Source organism: Echinops telfairi, unplaced genomic scaffold, assembly GCF_000313985.2.
Source record: "Echinops telfairi isolate 266 unplaced genomic scaffold, ASM31398v2 ScPeMD7_7410;HRSCAF=8448, whole genome shotgun sequence".
NCBI lineage: Eukaryota > Metazoa > Chordata > Mammalia > Afrosoricida > Tenrecidae > Echinops > Echinops telfairi.
Window position 1 is genome coordinate 20917268 of NW_022111310.1, and position 23057 is coordinate 20940324.

Here is a 23057-nt window from a genome sequence, read left to right on the forward strand (position 1 = left end):
ATCTCTAGGCATGCCCTTCAGTCAGGACCGATGGGTTACCATGCTCTGGCCCCCAAGTCTGTCCTTTGTACTCCCTCGGGGGCTCTCTGCTCTGCTTCCATGGTTGCTTTGCCGCACACTTTTAATGGTTTGCCTCCATGTCTCAGGGTCAGTCTGGGCCAGTCCTGACACTGAGTCTCCAGTGTTGTCCCCCTTAGAGAGGGCGGTCTTTCTAAAGGTCACCAGGCCTGCCTTTTGAGGTGCCTCTGGGCTGGTTAGAACTGATCACCTTTAAGCCAATAGTCAGGTGTAACCACTTGTAACCCTAGGGATTCTCCCTCAGGATAGGGAATATATGCCCCAAATCTGGCCCACTCTCTGTTTTTGTGTGATCATGAGCTAGGGAGGGAGTTTCCACTTTTAAATTGCTAAGATAAATAAAATTAAGAACATTTCAAGATAAAGGAAATCATATTCACAGTTTAAGCCCGCAAAGCAAATACCTTTCGTTTCATTCATAGACCTCTATTATAAGAATGGTACTCATAATGAGCCATGGTGGTGTAGTAGTTACCTGTTGGGACTGCTTACTACAAGAATGGTACTCTATTATAATATTATCTTATTTTGAATTTCAACATTAAAACTTGTGGAAAATATTTTTCCTCTCTCTTTTATGTAAATGCCTACATATCCTCAAGGTTGCCTCTTGACCCATAAGGTCTAAAATATCTAACCCTTTGAAGAAGAATTTGGCTGATCATGCAATAGAGCACAAGCCCTTGAAAGATCGATCCAAATACAGACACCACACGCCAGGTTGTATCGAACAGTGGTTTGGGATTCACACCTCTCTAGCATACTCAGAGAGAACCAGGATGACAGAAGCAAAGAGAATTGCCATTGGGTTAACTATAAACTCACTGCCATCGAGTCAAATCCATTCTGACTCACAGTAACCCTATAGAACGTAGAATTGTCCTTTTGTCTTTCTGAGACTGTATATCTTTACAGGAGCAGAAAATTTATCTTTCTCCCATAGATAAGCTGGTGGATTTGAACTGTTGATCTTTTGGTTAGCAATCCAATTTGTAACCCGTGTTAGTCTGGGTAGACTAGAGAAACAAATTCATAGACACTCATACGTATATAAGAAAGAGGTTTACATACAAGAGCAACTGAATATTGAGAAAACATCCCAGCCGAGTCCAGATCAAGTCCTTAATCCAATATTAGCCCATATGTCCGATAATAATCTATAAAATCCTCTTCAGACTCACCAAATACATGCAATGATGCTGAATGCAGGAGACTCACAGGCCACTGGGTTGAAATTCTTGTGGATCCAATGGTTTTGTAAGCATCTCAACACAGGCAGAGGTCTCTAGGTAGCTTCTCCATCTCCGGAGATCTAGTTGCATCCAGGTAGGTCCATGTGGTTCTCTAGATCCCAGGGCATAGTGCCATGTGTCTTGTCAGTAGAACATTTCTCAGGGAGTGAGTCTTGTCAGTAGAGAGTCTCCAAGGCTGTGAGCCAAGAGAGAAGATGTCTCCTGTCTCCAAGGAGAAAATACCAGGGTTCCCAGAATTATCAGAAGAAGGCCATGCCCACAGAGGTCGAATTGGCTATGACCTAATAGACAGACTAGACTCCACCCCTTCTCTCTTAATCCTCTCAAGTCCTAAATTGACACCAGATTATTTTACTACCACAGACCACCACTTGTCAATTTGACACTTTAACATAACTCTTTAACGATATATAATTTTCAAACAAACAATAATAGAATTATATCTGTACCTAACAGGATAATCCTAAAATGCATACAGTTCAATATATGCCACCCTCATTTAAATATAATATTCTTTATGTAACAAAAATGTCCTATGTGTAACTATTGTAGTTAAGTAACACCTACACCGTAATCCTATAATTCTATGAATGTGTGCCCACTATGAAAGTTTGTAAGCCAACCACTTCAAGCCTTTACCCCCCAATTTTGGGTATCCAATTTCTATACTGCCCACTTACATCAACCCAGCGCTCTGAGCAGACAATCATATTCTTTGATGTGAAGAATCTTCATTCCAGTTGGAAACTTGTGAAGTTTGCATCCATAAGCAAGGTCAAATCAGGAAAGGGCATCCATAAAGTCTGTAGCAACATACACCAGCTCACAGGCTCAAATATCTTCTCTTCATCTGATCAGGTTCTGATCAACTCAATGTGGGCTACCTCACATAGCTTCACCATGGTGCCCATTGGTCACCTTGCCCTTAGACCATGGCCCCACCACAAACTCTCAACAAGCCAAGCCCCCTTGTACTAGGTCATGAACTTCAGACCAGTCAACTTGCTCTCATCTTCTCCCCTAGTTCCTATAAACCAGGTCCATAGGTGTCAATGGCCAGAGTCAACCTGTCTCTTTATTGCTGCATTTCTCTCACTTCCACTCCACAAGTGGATGCAGGTGGTCACCTAGCAAGCATTTCAGCATGTCCACAGGCTCCCTTTAGTTCCAGAGAGGAGTTTTCTTCATGGTTCCAGATTTTTTCCAGCTACTGGCACAAACCACTGGTTCAAATTTTCAATATTCTAAGAGTTCCTTTTTTCTTCAGTCTGTCAAGCTTTCCCTTAGGTAGATTTCTTGGAATGCAAATAACCTGAGAACTCCAAAGCACTGGGTGGGGCTTATCATTTCAGAGCCTTCTTTGGAGGTGTGTCCTAAACCCATCTAAAGAGCAAATTAATGGCTCAAGGCAAGTGGGTTTAAAAACTCTCAATTTTCATACTTACACAAATAATTTATAGAAATCCTTATATCCATAATAATAAGCTGAAGAAATCAGTATAAACAAAGTAGAATCATATACTAAGCTCAATTCTTAAAACAGTCAAGTTTAATCCTCATATAGATCATCTTAATGCTTATCTATTCTATTTATACAAAAATATGGGATTAGGCCTCTGAGAGCCTCAAACCAGATCCAGCATTTCTGTCAGCCAATTTGACCTTCTCTCAACTATTTTTCACTTACTAGCATGATTTCTGAGAAATTCAAATGGCAATTAATACCCCTGAGTTCAAAATGTACATTAACAACATTCATTTTTACCATTTCACACAGGAATTACCAAAGACTACTACCAAACAAAATAATCAAAACTTTAACTTCCCATATTCTTTCCAGAAAACAACCTAGTAAACTGCCTAGATATATGTGACTTCTGGCTAGCCAAAGAGGAAAAAATAGCATGAGGCAGAAGTCAAACAAACATGTACTCTCCATTTTTATGATTTGTTTCTCTAGTATCCCACTCCCAGGGTACCACATAACCTATTACACTACCAACAGTCCTTTGGATCCACTATATAGGGGATAAAATCAGTAGTCAGGTCCTCAATTGACTACTACATAGACATATTTTCCCATTTCTGAACTTCAGTTTTCTAATCAGCAAATTGGGAAATAATTTGGAATGCTACTAATTAGACAATGAAAAACAAGACTAGAGATGAATGGATATATTCGAAGTCTGGTCTGTTGAAGAATGTTTACTATGCCATGGACTGTCAAAGGAATGAGAACATCTGTTTTGGAAGAAATTCAACTTGTCTCACATACCTTATGTTATCAGGACCAGTGCCTGGAGAAAGATATCCTGTTTGGTAAATTGGAAAAAGGAGAAAGACACTCAATAAAATAGACTGACATGGTGGCTGCAACAGTGGACTGAACCATAGCAACAACTGTAAGAATGCTGTAGGACCAGACAGTGTTCTGTTGTGCATGCGGTCGTTATTAGTCAGAACCAACTCAATGGAATCTGACAACACAAGTTGGGCATATCTCAGTGTGAATGGATATACATAGTCCAAAGAGTTTCATCAGTCTAAGCTCTCACTTAAAATATCAGTCCAATAAGATACCAGTTACTTTAAGTCACCCTAATTCTTTTCAGCATGTTCTATGAAGAATCCCTTGAATCTGGGATGGCCTTATAAGTTGCTGTGACAAATAATAGAGAGCAGAAAGGATGCTGTATACTTTCTCAACTGAAGCATCAAATGATCTTGAAACTTCTATTCTTGGAACTCTGTGATATGCGACTCAGCCTGAGCATGCCCACAGGAGGCTGAAAATCCAGGCAGAGAAACATGGATATGCCCTAGGTAATAGGTATTCAACGCTAAACTGATTAAGTGACTGAACATTGGTACATGACAAAGGTCAGCTGAACCTGCCCCACCCAAAGGAGACATTTTTCCAAGCTGAGCCCCACTCAAGTGTTTGACTTGAATTAATAGAGGTTGTTTTTAAGTTGCTAAATTTCAGGGTGTTTTTAACATCCAACAGAAATTAAACCACAGAATATTGTATCATCCAATTAAGCATCATTCCAGAGCTCAGTCACTGGGCTCCACCAGGACCTGCTGCCAGATTCTTCCTCCACTGCCTAAGGAATTGGCTTGCACTTGCCTCTCTATCCAGCCACACCAGAAGAAATTGACTGACATATTTCAGCTGAACAAGGAAAGTTGCCTGGAGGAGACACACACTTTTGGGAACACAAACTTCTCGGAAAGACACAGTGGAGATTTAGGAAGGCCGCCTGTGCTCTGACTGTAAAGCAGCCCTCTCGTACCTCCATCCACCATAGCCTAGAGGTCCATGGGCTTGCTGGTAGCATCTCTTGGGAGCGGGTCAAGGGAGAGAAAGCCAGTGAGCCAGCGAGGAGGATCCCTGATCAAAGATGCACGCATCTCTTGTTCTTAGTGCCAAGACCCTGAATGTACCACACAGGTAGTCTATGTAGTGTTTTAAAAGAGTATTTATACAATGTTCTAGCATGCTCTAGTACAGCGGTTCTCAACTTGTGGGTCGAGACCCCTTTGGGAATCGAGTGACCCTTTCACAGGGGTCGCCTAAGACCATCGGAAAACATGTTTCTGATGGTCTTAGGAACTAAGACATCGCTCCTCTATCTCCAGGTGGGTCTTCCCATGTGCAGACACGCCCACCTAACGAGTATCTAGCATAAAGACTGTTCCATGCTACACCATGCTTCAAGACAAAATGTCATTTATCTGTCATTAGAAATATTTCATGATATATAATTAAATATTGCTTTGTGAGTAATCATGTTTTAATTATGTTCAATTTTAACAATGAAAATACATCCTGCATATTAGATATTTACATTATGATTTATAACAGTAGCAAATTATAGTTATGAAGTAGCAAAAAAATAATTTTATGGTTGGGGTCACCACAACATGAGGAACTGTATTCAAGGATGGTAGCATTAGGAAGGTTGAGAAACACTGCTCTAGCACATGAGTCTCATAAAAGTCCTGCAAAGAGATATCTGACAGTGTAAGACATGAAAAAAAAAATTTATAAACTATCAAGGGTTCATGAGGGAGGGATGGAAGGGAGGGGAAAAATGAGGAGGTGATACCAAGGGCTCAAGTAGAAAGCAAATGTTTTGAGAATGAGGATGGCAACAAATGTACAAATGTGCTTGACACAATGGATGGATGGATGGATTGTGATAAGAGTTATATGAGCCCCCAATAAAATGATTTTTTTAAAAAAGGCCCTGCAAAGAAGCAATGAAAGGTATTATAATGGTTCCAGGTTTTGTTAAAGTTTCCCAGAGGACGCACTGAGCATAAGCTAGAACTGTAGTTCAAACCAGGGCTTTCTGAGTCCCAATTCTGGACTCTTCCCTAGATAATGCTTCCTAAGCAAACTTACAATCAAAGGCTATTTGAGTAAAAGAATCAAAATAAAGAACAATTAACAAAAAGCAAACCCACTGCCGTCAATAGGAGAGCTGTGGAAATCATAGAGCCCATCACCTTTGTTTTCCAAATTAACAACATCAAAGATTTATTAGGTACTTATCCAGCTCGGTGCAGCCTGCTGAGCACTTTACATGCATTCATTCTAATCCTCTCAGCCTCCTATGGGCGGCCAAGCTTGTGGATTTTTCAGATCAAGTAATGAGTGAGGATTCATTGCGGAAGTCATTTCCCAGAGGTGAGCAGGTCAGTGGCAGAGCTGGGACACCAATGGACCTTTGACTGCCTCCCAAACCTGAGCTTGTTGCCACACTGCCATTCTGCAACTCTGATAAAAACTCTCAGGTCCAGAGATGTGAAAGTCTTGTCCAAGATCAAGCAGTCAGTTGACCAACCATCCATCAAGCATCAATTGAGCATCTGCTATATGCCAGGAGCTAGGCTAGTCATTGCACATAAAGGTATGGCCTAGATTTAGTTGGTGCATTTGAGAAGATTAACTAAGGGCTACGCAGAGAGGTGGCCACAAATGACTGTAATCAAAGTAATAATAACAATGACCACAAGGAACCTAGGGAGAGGCCGTCCAAACTAAAACTTAGTAATACTACTAACTACTGATAAAATTCCTGCCTGGCTTTCATTTGGGTAAAATCTGAAAAGGTTTCTGGGAGAAGTGGCCGGAAGGCTTTGTCTTGGAGGAAGGACAAGCAGTGGGAAAGGGAAGTACACCAAGCAGGGGTACCTTGCACCAAAGTGACAAAACCAGATCTCCTTTCATCAGTGACCTCAGACTCCAGGTTAGCTAGGCTCCTTCTCAGTCTCCGTTCCCTCCCCCGAAACTCCCTCCTGGCTTAAAGTTGAAGCTCATTTTGACAAGGCAGTTTCAAGGCAGTGAGGCTCACCCAAAAGTCCTGGGAAGGGAGGGAAGGGATCTAAGGGGGGAAAGGATTGGGTAGGACAAAGACAGCCATCAATGGACTATAGCAAAACTCCATAAGGCTAGCTAATCAACTAAAGCCATAAATGTGTCTGAATATGTTCAGACAATTAGTCAGTTACTAACACAAAAAAAAGTGAGAAAAAGAAATGAACTCAAGTCTGCCTTCTGGGAACAATATCCCTTAAGAAAAGAACATGTTGGGGCTATCTGTCAGCGAGGATGAAGGAGTCTCTCTTCCCCAGTTCAGGGCATGGTTGGAAGCATAGAAGCAAAACCCAGCCTTGCCTCTGACATTGGGCCAGGGTCCAGTCCAACTCACCAGCGTCTGCTTTGTACTTATTTACCCCACCCCCCCTGCAGGGTTTCCCACAGTACTTGTGCCACTTCATTCCAGTGCCTTTCTTCTACCAGCAATGCATTTTCATCCCCCAGTTTCACCCCAATACAGTCCTCAAGTGTCATGTTCCCTGTGCCGCCCTTGCACATATTCCGAGGTGAAATGTGAAATCTGCTGCCTCCTTTAATAGATTAGAAAGAGTCCATGGAAGAGATCCAGGTGGCCTATCCTATAAATGTATGCTATGCTGAAAAAAGGTTAAGTAAATGCCTTGAAAAGTTCACAGAGCACGGAATAGTGTCATAAGCACGGGGTTGCTGCTCCAGATGCTACAGCCCTGGCTCCCTTGGGGCAGAGAGCCTGGATGGATCTGTCCTGACCTCATTAGGTCTTAGAGGGAGATGCCTACAAGAATCTTGTAGCTACTGAACATACTCCCAACAGCACTGCTGATACACAAATCCTTGGCAATTCAAGGCATGCTTCAGTGACTTCCTCTAATGCCTGGAGTAGGTTGGTGTAATTTCACAGCTGGATGATATTAGCCAGGGCAGATAAGTCTAGAACTCAAGTCATCTGGGAATTTAAATTCAGATAGTCAAAGCTTTCTCTAAATGTATAGTTCCATGATCTACTAACTGGGTAAACTTGAGTAAGTTACTTAACCTCTCTAAAATTGAATTTCCTCTGTGTAGAATAAGGATAATTACACTGCTTACCTGATAAGGTTAACACAAATAAACAAAAACATCGTGTCATCAGGTTGATTCTAACTAATGTGAAATCTATAGGACAGAACAGAATGCTTTCCGAGATTGTAAATCTTCATGGGAGCGGTGTCAGCCTCATATTTTTCCTGCAGAACAACAGGTTGCTTTGAAGTGCTGACCTTGAGATCAGTAGAGTCATGCCAAATTGTCTGTGTCACCAGGGCTCAGTTTATGGGGGTAATGGGTAATTTAAGGATGGTAACATACATGAGGAGCACAATGCTTAGTTTCTAGCTCTCTTCTTCCCCTTTCTGTCTTCTTTTTTCACTCCCTCCTTCCTTTCACCCATCCACCCCTCCTCCATCTACCCATCCATTTGTAAATTATCCCACTCACTCAATGAATATTCTTTGCCTGTTCTGTGTTAAGCCTTGGACTCCAGAGGGAAATAAATTGGTGTCCTTCCCGTTGTGGGACAGTGGGATTGGAGAAAGGGACAAATCCTGATGAAGGAGTGTGGTGAGGGCTGCAAGAGGAACAGCACTGGGCTGCAGAAAGGAATGGCTCACTCAGCCAGATGATGGGCAACCTTTTACCGAGAAGACTGGAGCTGCATTTTGAAAGATGAGTAGCAATTTGCTGCATGGAGAAGGGGTGAGAGCAGGTTCTTGTGTGCAGAACACAATCTATACACAGACTTAGAAAGAACAATATGATGGAGAAAGGTGGTAATGACCAATGTGCTGCAAAATACTCAGGTTGCAGAATACAGAGTCAGGGTCTTGGAAATATCTACAGATAGGTTGAATCAAGGCAAGGAAGAGTCTTGTGCAGCAGGCTATAGACACTCCTTAGTCCTGTTAACCAGTGTGTCTTTCATCCTAAAGGCCTTTTTTTTCCAAAACTGGTTAATGTATTCCTCGTGAGGAGTAAGAACTACAACCAATGATGAGCTATCTGTAAATATGGTAAATATTAAAATGATAGAGAAAATATGCATTTTTCACACGGTACTGTATAAGCTGTTTTGAAGACATTGTGCCATTTAATCCGAGGCAACCCCTTGATGATGATTCATTATTATCTCAGAGCAATCAACCTAATCCAGATGATTTTTCCTGAGCATCAATAATACTTGTAGACGTGCCGAGTAAATATGAAATAACCTAATTGGCAAGTGATGTAGCATACCCACTGCCACCAAGCCGATGCCAGCTCACAGCTATGCTCTAAAGGGTTTCTGGGGCCATCGATCTTTATGGAAGCGGGTAGCTTCATGTGTTTTCCTTGAAACAGCTGGTGGGTTTGAACCATGGACCTTGGGGTTAGTGGTTCCAGCTCCACCAGCGCTACTCAGTATAGCATAGTTCAAGCTAAAATAATCATGCAAATATATTTCCAAGATGAACTTGGAATTTAGGGCTTATGACTGATTTCTTTCCTGCATAGCTGCAGATCTTTGAAGGGGGGTGGGGGTGGGGGCATGTTCACTGTCATATGCCTTTAGTATGACCTCACTGTAAAAGTTTGATATGCCTCAATTCAAGGGGCAGAGTGGAAGGAAATGTTCTAGACAGGGGTATAGCATGGCCAGATGTAGTGAGTCTGTGCTCAAGAGATCTCTCCCATCTCGGGAGGGAAGATGGACCCATGGTTGGCAAGACTGGATGAAGAGACTGGTGCAGGGAACAGTGAGCGATAAGGAAACATCAACCAAGTCAGAGCCAGAGGCCAGGCAAGGATGGGATGGATTTGGACTTGTCAGACGTTGGAGACCAAATCAGCAGGATCCTGATGTCAAAGCTAATACTAAAACCAAAAGCATTACCAGTTGCCCTTGAATCAATGACAACACATGGCATGTGTGTCAAAGGGACGTGGCATTCTATGCAGCTTCAGTGGCTGATTTTGCAGAAGTAGGTCACCAGGCCTTTCTTCCAAGGTACCTCCGGGTTGACGTGAACCTCCAATTTTAGGGTTAGCAATTTTGTGCCTTAATATCATATCAGCCATCCTTCACTGATGATAAACCACGTGCTTAGTACCAAGCTAAGTAATCATCACCCACATGTACTGTTTGTATAATAAGCACTATTTTATGGGTGAAGAAATTGAGGCTAAACTCACTGCCATTGAGTCAATAAAGACTCATCATTGCATCAGCTTGTCACTGCCACTGCCAGAGGGTTTATGCCAACTCACAGTAACCCTCTGAGACAGGGGAGAATGGTCCCTGTGAGTTTCTGAGACTGTAACTGGGGTTACAAACAGTTTGTCTTATAGAGTGAGCTGGTGGTTTTGAACTAGGGACATTGCAGATAGAAGCCTGATGTGGAGCCACTATGGCACAGTGACCTTCTACATTTCTGAGGCTGTAAATCTTTACAGGAGCAGATAGCCTCACCTTAAAGCACCAACCCTGAGCTTAGTAGTCCAGCTTACCTGATAGTACCATCAAGGGTTAAAAAGCCTTATTAAGTTGCTTGAGATCATTTCCTTTGACCTTGGTGGAGTTGAATGTCATATGGGAAGTCTTGCTTTTAAAAAGCATTAATGCTTGGACTCCAGAAGCTCTTTCTCACATCAAAACAAATTATCCCCTGTTTTTTTTGAATGCCAACACCTCCTTTTCACTGCCCATGGACATTGGGGAATGACTACTTAGCAGCTGCCTCATAAAGCCTTGTCACAAACACGAAGGCAGCAATGAAATACCCTTGCCTTCCTCTCTCTGGCTACGGGCGATGCATTTCAGCCTCCATCAGGCCTCTTAGGAGGAGTCGTAGCTGCAGAAACACATTGGAGCTGCTTTTAAGCATGTGCTCAGTTCCATGACATTGCTTCTCAGCTACCCATTCCATCTGCTGGAAACCGCTGGGCATCATGGACTGGGCGTGGAGCCTAATGAAGCAGAGAAGGACCAGGTGCTCCCATTCCAGACCAGAAGGCTCAGGACCACCTCCATGGCAGGGGGAGGGAAGAGATGGTGTAAGCCTGGGATTTTATTGGAGATTTTTGATGGTCAGTGTAGGCTAAAGAAGCATTTCCAAAATGACATTTTATAGGCATTGTGTTGCATATGATGTGAATAAATGGGAAAAATAGAGGCTGGGGTTAAGATGGTTTCACACTGACCTACCTATACAAAGGAGCCCAGCTTCTTTACTGTAGGACTTCTCAGGGCCTTTAACAGACTTAGCTGTATTCGGGAATCTCCAAATGGAAAATGGAGTATGTACCATTCACAGAACGTTTGCACCAGGACATGCTAATTTATAAGAATATGCTGAAGATCCCTGGTAAATACAGTGGGCAGTACACAGGGTTGACATATACTCTCCTTGCTTCTCCATGGAGAAAACCCACAACAACAAACTTGCATTACTCAGTGGTGTGCCTAAGCCAATTTGATGATTACTTTAACAGCACTGACTTGAGCATGCTTAATGCACTGCCCTTCTACAGAGAATGTGAGCCCTTCTATAGCGGGAGGGGGAATCGCTAGAAGTCCCCACCAGGAAACTTTAGCTTCACCACAGACCTACCTACACCACCACACTGAATGTTAATAAAACGGAAACACTTTCCAATGCGCTTGAATACTATTACACTCAGGAAGAATCATAAGCATAATAAGTACTTCCTATGTATTAGGTTTAGGAAAATGAAGTATACATTTAAGAAAGAAAGATAATAAGTAAGCAATTAAATCAATATAATTCTAGGCCAAGTACATCCTATGGAAGAAGTTAAGCCAGTGTTCTCAACCTGTAGGTCACAACCCCTTTGGGGGTCGAATGACCCTTTCTCAGGGGTTGCCTGATTATTAACAGTAGCAAAATTACAGTTATGAAGTAGCAACGAAAATAATGTTATGGCTTTGGGATCACCACTACATGAGGAACTATATTAAAGGATCGTGGCATTAGGAAGGTTGAGAACCACTGAGTTAAACTGTGTTCTCTAACAGACAGTAGCATGTGCCCACGGAAAGGAGCAAGCTTTAAACTTGGCTGTCATGTCACAGAGCTGAGGGGCCGGCATTTGAACTGAGAGCTGAGGGGTAAGAAGTAGACAGTCAGGAAATAATGGGAGCGGAGGGCTGGCAAACAGAGGAAACAAGAAATGCTCCAGTTCCAAAGAGGTAATAAGCCATCTACTGTGCTCCTGTAACATGAAGGCAGTTTAGATTGCGCCCAGGGAAGAAAGAGAGCAAGAGTCAGACAGTGCAAGTCTGTGCGCCATGGTGGGGAGTCTGGGTTTTATTCTAAGAACAATGATGGTGCAAGGGTTCAGTGCTTGGCCGCTAAACTAAAAGTCAGTGGCTCAAACTCACCAGCTACTCCTTGGGGGAAAAGACCTGGTAATCGTCTCCCATAAAGACTTAAGCCTGGGAAACCCTCTGAGGATGTTCTACGCTGACCTATAGGTTTGCTAGGAGTTGGAATTGACTCGCTGGTACTATTGATACCCATAGGTACCAATAACATTTGGAAGATTTTGAGCAGCAGATGGACTTATCAGAGTTATCTGCTTTACGTTTCTAAAGAGATGACAGTGGCCATTTTTACAAGTCTGAATCAAAAGGCAGGTAGTTGCAGGGAGGAGGTCACAGGTGACGGTGGTAATGAAGATGATACAACAAAGAGTCAAACAACAAGCATTTATTATGTCCAAGGAACTCTCTAGATAGCAGGGCAGAGGGGCTGGCAATGGCAAATTACATGAAAATGAAATGGGTGTTCAGCACATGCGTGATGAAAACCTAAGGGAGAACTCAGCGTGGATTTTGATGGGAGCAATCAGTGATATTTTTATGGAAGTGCCATTCAGGGCAGGCTTTGCCAATATAGATCTAGTGGTAGGAATTCAGATTTCATGATTCTCTTTGGTGCCACCATTTACTAGGGTTTTTCGTCTTGGACAAGCTAATACAGTTCTCAGGACCTCATCTGTAAAGTGGGGATCTCTACTGTGCCTGCTTCATGAGATTACTGTGGGTATTGAAGGAGGTAAAATGCAAATAACATTTAGTCTGCTGCCCAGAATCTAGTTAAGTTCTCAATAAATGGCAATGATATTGTGTCCACAGAGGACACAAATGTGGTTCCACGAAGAGGGACCATCATAGGGAACCCATGGAAGTGAGAGTGCGTGCGTTTAGAAGAGACAGCAGAGAGACTAGAACCTTGTTCTGGCCCCGGATGTCACGTCAACAAGCCTGAGCACCTGAAGGGGTTGGACCCATTGGGACCCAGCTATGGGAGGAGCTTTTGTGGCTGCATATGAAGCACCAAGCTCCTGGGATTGCAGAAGGGAGCAGCGGAAAGAAGAGAGAATGGTTGGAGACTACAGATTGGACCGAGGGAAAGAAAAAGATGGAATTTAGAAATCAGGCAATGAGAAGGGACTCTTTCTATAGGCAAAGATACCAAAAAGGCAGGGGAAGAAGAAAATGACAATGTAGAATGAAGAGAAAGAAGGAGGGAAAATGGGTCCGAGGGAAAGAATTACTTTGTATTCCATTCTTAGCTGGGCATTTTGGTAAGATATTATAACAATTCTGTGAGAATAGAGGGGCTTAAAGAAGTAGACAGACCTGGCCAAGTTTGTAATACTGTAAAGCAGAAGAACGAAAAGCTGAATTCCTTTCTGTCAGGTTTGCTCATGACCACTATACGGCAGAACCCACTAAAGAATTGTTCCTAACCACTGCTTCTAACTCCTGGCCTGAGAGTGCCTTCCACACATTCATCCTGCCTCTCTTGTCTCCTCAAGAATCGGACTAGCTGCAATTTTAAGGGCATCTACTATGTGTCGGGCACCGTCTATCTGGTTAATCAATCACCTGCAGAGATGGGGGAGCCATTCAAAGTCTCAGGTTAAGCAGTTGGGACTTAGAGAGCTCAGGTAAACACCTGGGGTCATAGGTCGGCTGTCTCAAAGGTCTCCATTGAGACGATGGACTGGAGAGCCAGAGCCATGCGTTCTATAACCAGTGGGAAGTCAGGGAAGAGGGTACAGCTCTCCCCAGCATTTTCGGTACCTGGAGACAGCTTCATGATTTCCTTGGCAAGAGGCACGAGGGGCCTACCTCGAGACTTGCTTCTCCGCCTCCGCTTCCCTGCTGACATGCTGCGTGGAGCTGGCTGCAGCTGACCGATCTCGATGGGCGTGTTAGTGCGGAAACTCTCCTTGAACTTCTGCATCAGGGACTCCACTGTCTCCTGCGTCGCCTCGGCTGCTGCTACAGGGTGGGCAACGGGGCTGAGGTTAGGGCTAGGCTCACCCAATCCCTTGGAGGACTGGGTCTGGCCACCTTGAATCCCTGAAATTCCCTCCCTGACCCACTGTGAATATAACACAGAATCACAACCCATTTGTCCCAGCACAAATGTATCTGTTGGCTAATTTGTTTATTCCACATCTACCTATGGTCCAGGGACTACCCCTAGGGCTGTCATAGATGGTCATGAAAAGCTCAACACAATACATGATTCTCTTACGTTTGAATTAGGTAGGGGCTACATCCAGGCAAAGGGAGCACTAAGAGGGGTCAACTCCTCCATCCTGGATGGTAAGATAGCCTTTCTAGAAGAGACACGATCTTGGTGGAGATCTTAAGGATGAGTAGGAGTGAGCACAGCAAGGCCAATCAAGCAGGGGATGGTAGAAATGTTTGATAAGAGTGCCCTGGGCAAAGGGAGAACTATGTGCAAGAGATCACAAGTCCGAAAGAGCATGATGCTCGGAGCAAGGGAAGGAGCTCCATGCAGCTGCCAGCATGAAGGAGAAACTTGTGGGAGACTGAGCTGCAAGGAAATACATGCTCTACGTTACATTCAGGAGGCTAGGTTTTTATCCTAATGGCAAAAGGTTGTCATTGAAAGGCTTTAAACAAGAAATTGATATTTTCAAATGTAATCTCTTTGGTAAAGGTTAGGAACCGCAGTATGGAGGGTGCAAGTAGAGGCCAGGGAGGAGACCACCAGGGAAGCCTTTGCAGAAACCAGCCAGAGGGGATGGTGAACAAAGTCAGGGAGTGGCGGTGAAAGTAGAGAGAAGTCCAAGTCCATCAGCCTTGTGTGAAGCCAACAGAGATGCTGCCCCGGACTATTCAGAGAGGGGCTGGTGTGGCTTGAACCCATCCAGAGATGCCTTGGAAGATCTGCTTCTTAAACGACATAGTCTTTAGACCTCTGGGGAGCACCGTGTTAGTCCGACACTGGGGGTGGGGTGGGGTGCTGTAAGGTGGAGCTAACCCTATGGGAACTGGTTTGGTTTGGCTTTGGTTGGCTATGTAGGTCATTCTGTGCATTATCATTTTCCTGAAAGGAAATCCAAACTCCAAGGAAGGGCTCAGGCTTGCTCAATGGTAGAAAGTGGCAGAGTCGGGGCCACACTTCCTATCATCTCATCCCCAGGGCAATGTGCCAGGGGAAACCATTCCCCACTAATGATTTGCCAGCAGTCACATTTCCTCCAAGGTAAAAACTAAGAGTGGTAGAAATGTTCCAAGAAATAATGACAGGGAGGTCAGAAGGTAGAGAAAGAAAGATAAAAGAATACACAGTAGAAACACTTGAGAAGGGAGCAGAGAGGCAACATGAAAAGCAACGAGAGGCAACCAGAAAGAAGAAAGGGATATTTGGTAACTGGCCTGACTGCCTCTGAGAAATTCCCAGAGAGCCCCGACTTTGAAATCTTTACAGTCAGCCCTCGATCCGTCTCGATCTGGAGAAGCTAGGAAAGAGCTTCTTCAGTTGGCACTACACGCTGAACAATGCCAAGAGAAGAGACAGGTCAAAGATCCCTGCATCGTTGAAGGGGATTCCATCCAACGGGGCTAAGGAGGCACTGGAACATCTCAAACCTGATTTCTAACCAGTTCCTGTTTCTTTGTTGTTCTTGCTGCTTCCAGAAAAGCTTACTCACTTGAACAGATGAGGCAACTCATACCCAGAGGGTTCGTCTGTGCATTGGGCTCTGGGAGAGACCCCATCTTTGAGGAGATAGAGGAAACTATATTTGCTAAGGACAAGTGAATTGGCAATGCATCTGAACCAGATGGTGGCATTACAGCTTCCTCATTTGCTACCTCTTTTACATGCTATCTACTCGGGTCTGCTTGAAAGTGAATTAAGAAGATGCCAAACGTGGTCTCCCTATTCCAAGTCTGTGATGCAGCAGCACCCGCCAGCAGATGTGTGTCCTAGTACAATTCTGAGAAGCACCCCAAGCCCAGTTCTGATGCATTAGGCCCAGGGAGACGAGCGACTTGTCCCCAATGGTAAGAAGTGGGATGTTCTGTGATCTGGAGTCCAGAGAAAACCAACATCTGGAACCTCCAAGGGTTGAGTGACTCATGCAGGTCTGTCAACATCCTCTCCATTGACTCATCCATTCACGCAATAAGAAGTTTTGAAAAATCTACAATCCACTTTGCTGAGCACAGAGGATACAATGGCACAAACAAGCAAACCACACTCTCATGATGATCACCACATAGATAGAGATCAATATCAATACAATAATTGACATGTAGATGTAAAATCTACAAGCCTTATAAAGGCGTAGTGAATGATGACATAAAAGGCTATGTTCAAACTCACTGCTACCGAGTTGGTCCTGTCCCAGCTGTCCCCATAGGACAGAGTCGAATGGTCCCTGTGGGTTTCCAAGGCTGTATCTCATTGCAGGTGTAGGAAGTGGAGCAACTGGAGGGTTCAAACTGCTGGACTTGTGGCTAGCAGTCCTATGCGTGATGCACTACATTACCTGAGCTTCTGGAGGGATAGTATTTTGTCTAAGAAAAATATGGAAACTTGCCATAAGGAAGTGAATAGTGATTAAGATCTGAAAAATCAAACCCCCAAACCAATCCCATCAGCTTGAGTCCAATCGATAAAGACCCTGTAGGACCGAACAGAACTGCTCCAAAAGGATTCTGGGACTATCTATCTTTTCAGAGGCAGGCAGCCTCACCTTTTTCCCCAGGAAAAGAGGCTGGGTTTGAACTACTGAGCTTCTTGTTTGTAGCCCAACACTTAACCTGCTATGCAACCAGGGCTCTTAGTTCTAAAGGGCACATGAATTAATCAGGTGGGTAGAAGGTAGAGAATGTAAAGTGAGAAGAGATGAGGGGGTTAAAAGAGGCTGCAGGAACAGCCTAGGTAAAGGTCCAGTGGAGAGAAGAAACATGGAACCAGCAGAAACACAGAAAGCAGGTAACATGAAGTGATGCTGGAGAGGTGAACAAAGGCCAGACTCCAGAGGGTAGGAGGGTAATTTGTTTCTCGGGTTTGCATTTAGGGAAAACCCCCATGGTATCAGCGAGACTCATCGGAGTCCAGCGATGGAAGTGAGACAATATAGCAGGATGACCAGAGACGATGGATGTTCAGCAGGGCAGAAGCCCGAGTGGGAAACGGAGGTGGGCTGGTATAGGGGAGGAGTGGTGGAGAGAGAAAAGCAGATGTATTGGAGATTAAGTTTATAGGGACAACTTTAAGGTGGGTGACTGGTTGGAACATGGGGATACAGAAGAGGCAGGGTTGGGCAGGACTGTTTGCACAGTCGCAGATTGGTGGAAGCTCCATGAAGGCAGGAATACAGAGAGAGGAGATTTCAGAAAAGAGAAGAACATGCGTTTAATGTAGATATGCAGGGCATGCTCAAGACATCCAGGGGAGACGCTGAGTAGACAGCAAGGTTTGTGAGAACACTCGTAAGCTTGAGTCTATGCAGAATCTATCCATGCATTCCTCTGAAAATGGAGAGGCAATATCACCTAATGGTTAAGAACTTGAGCTTCCAAGGGTAATATTCATTCCTGAACTTTACTAGTTTTTCTCTTTGGCACCCTCAGATCCATTCTCGACCCCGAGAGTCCATATCCCGTAGATAAACCTTATGGACTATTATCATTTAGCGTTCAGCATTCTCAGTACTTACTGGGGTTGGCCAATGGGACACTCTCACATGATACAGTGTACTTCCTCATTGCCCTTTACCTGCTTCGGTACCAAATTTCTGATGGAGGCTGAGTCTCAATCCTATCTGATGCTGTTAGGAGCTCTGACAGCTCTAGTTCTCATGGAACAACTTACGCCATCCATTTGCCCCTTCTGCTCCAGGGGCTAGTTCCTGATACCTCTCATCCCTGCTACCTCAATATCTCTACATGTCTTAATCCTGTGTATATTTCTATAAATAGTTATTTTGCTGCATTTTCTTCAAAAATCCCACTGAGAAGACTGGCTTTGTTCAGTTGGGGCCTTGACTTGTTTCCTACACCTTTTCTCTGTGGTTCTGACATTCAACCATTACTGAAGGTCAATGTCCTTCCTCCCTGTTATTTCTGGTTTACTTCCTCCTGAATGGATGCAGATTGGGGTCTGGGGTGGCTCCTGGGTGAGGAGGGCACAGAGTTGAGGACAGCAAACCCTTGGGCAGCAAAGGGTTCTGATTCAAGCTACAGCAAATCCCATCCATCTGTTTGTACACCTTTGTCTCATGACAGTGCCAAGAACCTAGAGAGTCATAGAGAGGAACATGCGCGCGCGCGCGCGCACACACACACACACACACACACACACACACCTCCACAGCCAACTGCATCCTGGGCACCCCTCCTCCAGCCTTCTCAGCCCAACCCTGCAGCTCTATCAATATCAATATATCAAGTTGCCCAAACAAGTCACATTAACTCTCAGTACCCACAGAGCTCTGCCTCCCTAGAGGTAACAAAACACTCGCCCATCGCCTGCATGGATGCAGCAGATGGTGCTTGCTTGATCTGAGCATCTCCACAGGCCTCAGGAAAGGGCAGGAAGGCTGGGGAAAACCACCTCTTTCTAATTGACACATGAACGATTGTCAAGCTTAATGGGAACAAATCACTGGGGCCTGAGGGGAAGCGCTCTGGCCCCCAAACCAAGATTGAGAGGAGAGGAAAAGAGGAGCAAGGAGGAGCTAGCATGAACAAGGGCAAGCTGTGCAAGGTACCAAAGAGCAGGGGGAATTGGGGCAGGTGTGCTGCACCAAGATGGAAGGCTAGAGAAGAAGAAAAAGAGAATATAGGAGAGAAGGGGTAGGAAAGACAACACAGAAGATGGGGGAGTCAGAGGACAGAGAGGAGGAAGTAGAAGATGCTGCAAGGATAGACCCTGAGTCCCTCTACATATAGACAACAGGTATGCGTCCATTGCCTATGACCAGGCAAGTAGCAGGCTGGCACTCAAGCCTATAGTACAGGCACCACCCACTGTGCCGTCTACTCTGCTACTCCACCATTCTGCCTTATGAAATGTCGGCCAGCTTTCTCTCCCCACACAGTCTTGGATGTTCTTTGCCAACATTTGTATAGGACTGGGTTCAAGTTCCTGTATATTTTTATCACTTGCTTGGATTTTCTTAGACTCACCCAGTCTAGGGAGGAATAAAATCCACAAAACTAAAGCATCGACTTCGTTTCCTGGTAAGGGACTGTTTTCTTATTGATTCCTCCAATAACCCTGCAAGGTAATGACCATTAATTTCTAAAGATGAGGAAGCCAAGACCCAGGGAAGCGAAAGAACCTCCCAAAGACACATGGCTTGGAAACTGGAAAGCTGAGATTTGATCCCAGGTTTGGGTGGCTCTGATGGCCCAGCTCCAATCCACTGCCTCACTCGACCCATACAGTCCCTGGCCTGCTCAGTTGGCTATCTCAACATGGGGTATGATGTCTACGAGCATAGAGAGTGACGCTGACATGGGTCACCCCTCCTTTTGGTCATCTGAACTGTGAAACCAAGCAAGGCAGCCCGGGTGAGAGCCGGTAGCTCGGCTTGAGTGCAGGCTGGCTCACTACATCAGAAGAGGCTCACTTAGCGTGGATGCAGCCAGCTTTGCAGTCCTTGGCTCAGCTCTCCTTTCATCAGCCCTATGTCATTAGAGGTCTGTTTAAACAAACAAAAGAAAAACAAGGAGGAGGTGGGCATTGCTTGACCATACTGCCCAGTGCAAGGAAGAAAGCCTACTCGGGTTCCAACTCTGCTGCCTGGGGCTTTATACCACTCTCTTCAACTTTCCCTCGCCTGCCTCCCCAGCAGGGTGTGTGGGAGAATCAGAGGCTGCTATGTAGGCAAATGTGTAACAGAACATCTAGAATAGTGAAAGTGCTCAAGAAAGAGCAATTATCGTCTATCTTCCTGTCACAGCCCTTCAGCTTCATGATTGGTCATTCCATTTATCCATTAATTCATTCCGAAGGTCATCTGTGCAGAAAACATCTATTTTTGGAATATTCTTAGGGGTTATTCTTTTCTCCATTGCTGAGGTGTGGAAACTGAGGCACTGGCAGGCAGAGGCATGATAAAAGTCAATGCAAATGGTTCCACTCATTCTCCTAGTTTTTTCTAATCCTTCATACGTTCTGAGTTTCTAGGGCAATGTAACCTTAACCTTAAGCTGTGTCAATACACTTTGGGCTAGGGCACACTCAAGTGCCAGGATTAAGCAGAGAATGATAAGAGAAAACATCATGGTCCTAAGCTACCCCTCAGCTGGTATAAATAAAAAAAAAAAACCACCCACATTTAAGTTATGAAAATTCCAGTCATAAAATGCATTTCCTGTTTATGAAAAGAAAAAAAATTAAGAGGCAAAAGAAAACAATGTCTTAGTCAAATGAGAATGCTTTGCAGCTAGAATAAATTAAAAACCCATTTACACATTCTAAACCATGGCTATCTCTCTCTAATTCTCAGGGATAAAGAGTTGATGGTATAGAATTTTCACTTTTTTGTTTTTTTTGTCTCTCTATTTTCTTAAACCTTTGGTGCCTGGTACAGCTTATCTTTAAGAAAATGTCTGCAGGCAAGACAAATGAACAAACAGAAACAAATAGAAACTGGAAAACTTTGGAATAACCTTTTTTTATTACATGATTTGGGGCACGTCCGTTACCACTGCAGCCTTGCAGGGTGGCCATCATTTCTGCCCGGAGAACTGCACTGAGTTTGAATGATGGACTCACATCTAGTGATAGTTCATTTTGCTCCATCCAGAACACAGGAACTTCCAGGTGCTCTGGGGCTGGGGGCACAACTCCTACTCAGGCCACAGACGGTCTCTAAGACCCTAAATGGAAAGGAACGTTAGTGCGCCAAGAATTTTCACATCCTTTAACTCGTGATAACCTTACAATTGTCCACTCTTCAGAACCCACATTTCCTGAGAAGCTTTCCAGTGTTCCTGCAGGAGTTGGAGTTACAATCCCCAGCGGGGCAAGGGCAAAAGGGCCAAGCAGTCTTTGTAGCTAGCTAGGCTGCATCAAGGGCACCTTGGTAACTCTACTGCCACACGGATGGGAAAAATGTCGGGAAATTCTTGGAATTGGTCATATTTGGGGATATCAGCACGTTTCTTATCAGCTACGGGTGAGTCACTTAACCACTCAGAATCTCATTCTCTCTAAGTGTTAAAATAGGTTTGCTGTTCCAAATTTATAAAGATGTTTTCAAATTAAATAAGATGTTAAAATGCTTATCATAGTGCCTGATACAGAATAAGCACTTTAAAAATGGGAGCTGATTAGCATCCTTGACAAAAAGATCTTGAATCATCCATCACAGGAAATGCAGATCTTCTGCCCCACCCCACTCTGAGATGTATGTGCATGCCCGGGCTCTAAAAGCATTCACAATCAGATTCCCCTCTGAGATTGACCCCTTTGATAATGTCAAAGGAAAATGACATTGTGTGGTTCCACACTCCATGGGACTGTAGGGATATAAATATTTTATCATTGGATTCCTTCATTCAACACCATGACTGGGTGCCATATTCTATAGTGGGCAGTGGGGACATAATGGTTCCTGGGGACTATTCCTCCTATAAAGGAGTGCATTGCTCAGTGGAAGAGACAGGTAAACATCATGAAAATAGTGTGCGAAATGCCAAGGTATAAAAGCAAATGCAAGGTGCCAAGGGAACACAGGAGATGCTAGATTAGTAATCCCGTTTAGAAATGGAATAGAGAGTTCATGGAAGGTTCCAAAAGGAGGCGACAACCAACACGAGCCTTATAGGACATAGAACCAAGTGAAGGAGATGATGAAACTCTTAGCCTGAGCAGGGCCGATGGGAAAGAAATGTCGAAGGAATCCTACAGCTTGGTTCTTCTAGAGCAGTGATTCTCCACCGTCCTAAGGCTGCGACCCTTTAACACAGTTCCTTGTGCTGTGGTGACCACCCAACCATAACATTATTTTTGTTGCTACTTCATCCCTGTGATTTTGCTACTATTATGAATCGGACAACCCCTGTGAAAGGGTTGTTTTACCCCCAAAGGGGTCATGATCCACAGATTGAGAACTGCTGTTCTAGAGGTTACTATATTACCAAGAGAATGCAAATAAAAGTTGGAAATAAAAGCCCTGAGTTGGAAATAAAAGCCCAGCTTTTTCTCGCCCCTACCCACCTCCTTACCCAGACCCTAGTGGACCATCTCATGTAGTTGAAGCTTGTTGCCGTCCAACTCCGTCACGCTCCTTTATCCCTGGTAGTACTCTACCAGAGTGGAAGAGGCCCCATGGCACAATTGAGTGAGCATTCAGGCACCAAGCTGCTAAGTTCAAACCCACTCAGGGGCTCTGTGGGGAACCCCCCCCCCACCCGCCAGGGCTCTGCTTCCATAAAGATTACAGTCAAGAAAACATTAGGAGGCAAATCTACTCTTGTCTCATGAGTCACTGGGAGTAGGAAACAATTTAGTAGCATCCAACAACAACAATGAGCTACATATAACATCAAGCTGGGATTTGAATGCTCATGTTATTACTACTTACTATGTGACTTTAGTGTTGGACTGCTAACAACAAGGTCTTTAGTTCAAACTCACCAGCCACTCTGCTGTAGAATAATGATGTTGTCACTTCCTACTGGAAAATACTCCTAAAGGCCAACAAACAGTCTTAGAACTAGCTACAAGCTTTCCTTTCTTGTTGTGTTTTGTTTTTTTGTCATTGGTTTGTTGTTGTTGTTGTTGTGTTGTATATTGTTGCTTGGTTTTGCTCTGTCTTGTTTTTGTGCATGTTATTATTTCTGCAGGTCTGTCTAAATAAGATAGGCTGGATAAACAAACTGGAGAAGAAAACAACGGGACCGACAGTTCCAGGGGGACATGGGAGAGGGGGAAGTAGGGGGAAAGGCAGTGGCATTAACAAACCCAGGAGCAAGGGAATAACACGTGATCCAAATCGGTGGTGAGGAGGGTATAGGAGGCCTGGTA

At 44.2% G+C, this 23057-nt stretch overlaps 1 protein-coding gene across 1 annotated transcript in view; it reads right to left on the bottom strand.

The window, feature by feature from the left end:
- Positions 1–23057, bottom strand: part of ASTN2 (astrotactin 2) — a 1157183-nt gene that overhangs the window by 808538 nt on the left and 325588 nt on the right. The window contains exon 4 of the mRNA XM_045296567.1: positions 13826–14026. Within this exon, the coding sequence (XP_045152502.1) occupies positions 13826–14026 (201 nt within the window). The remainder of the gene's footprint in view (positions 1–13825; positions 14027–23057) is intronic.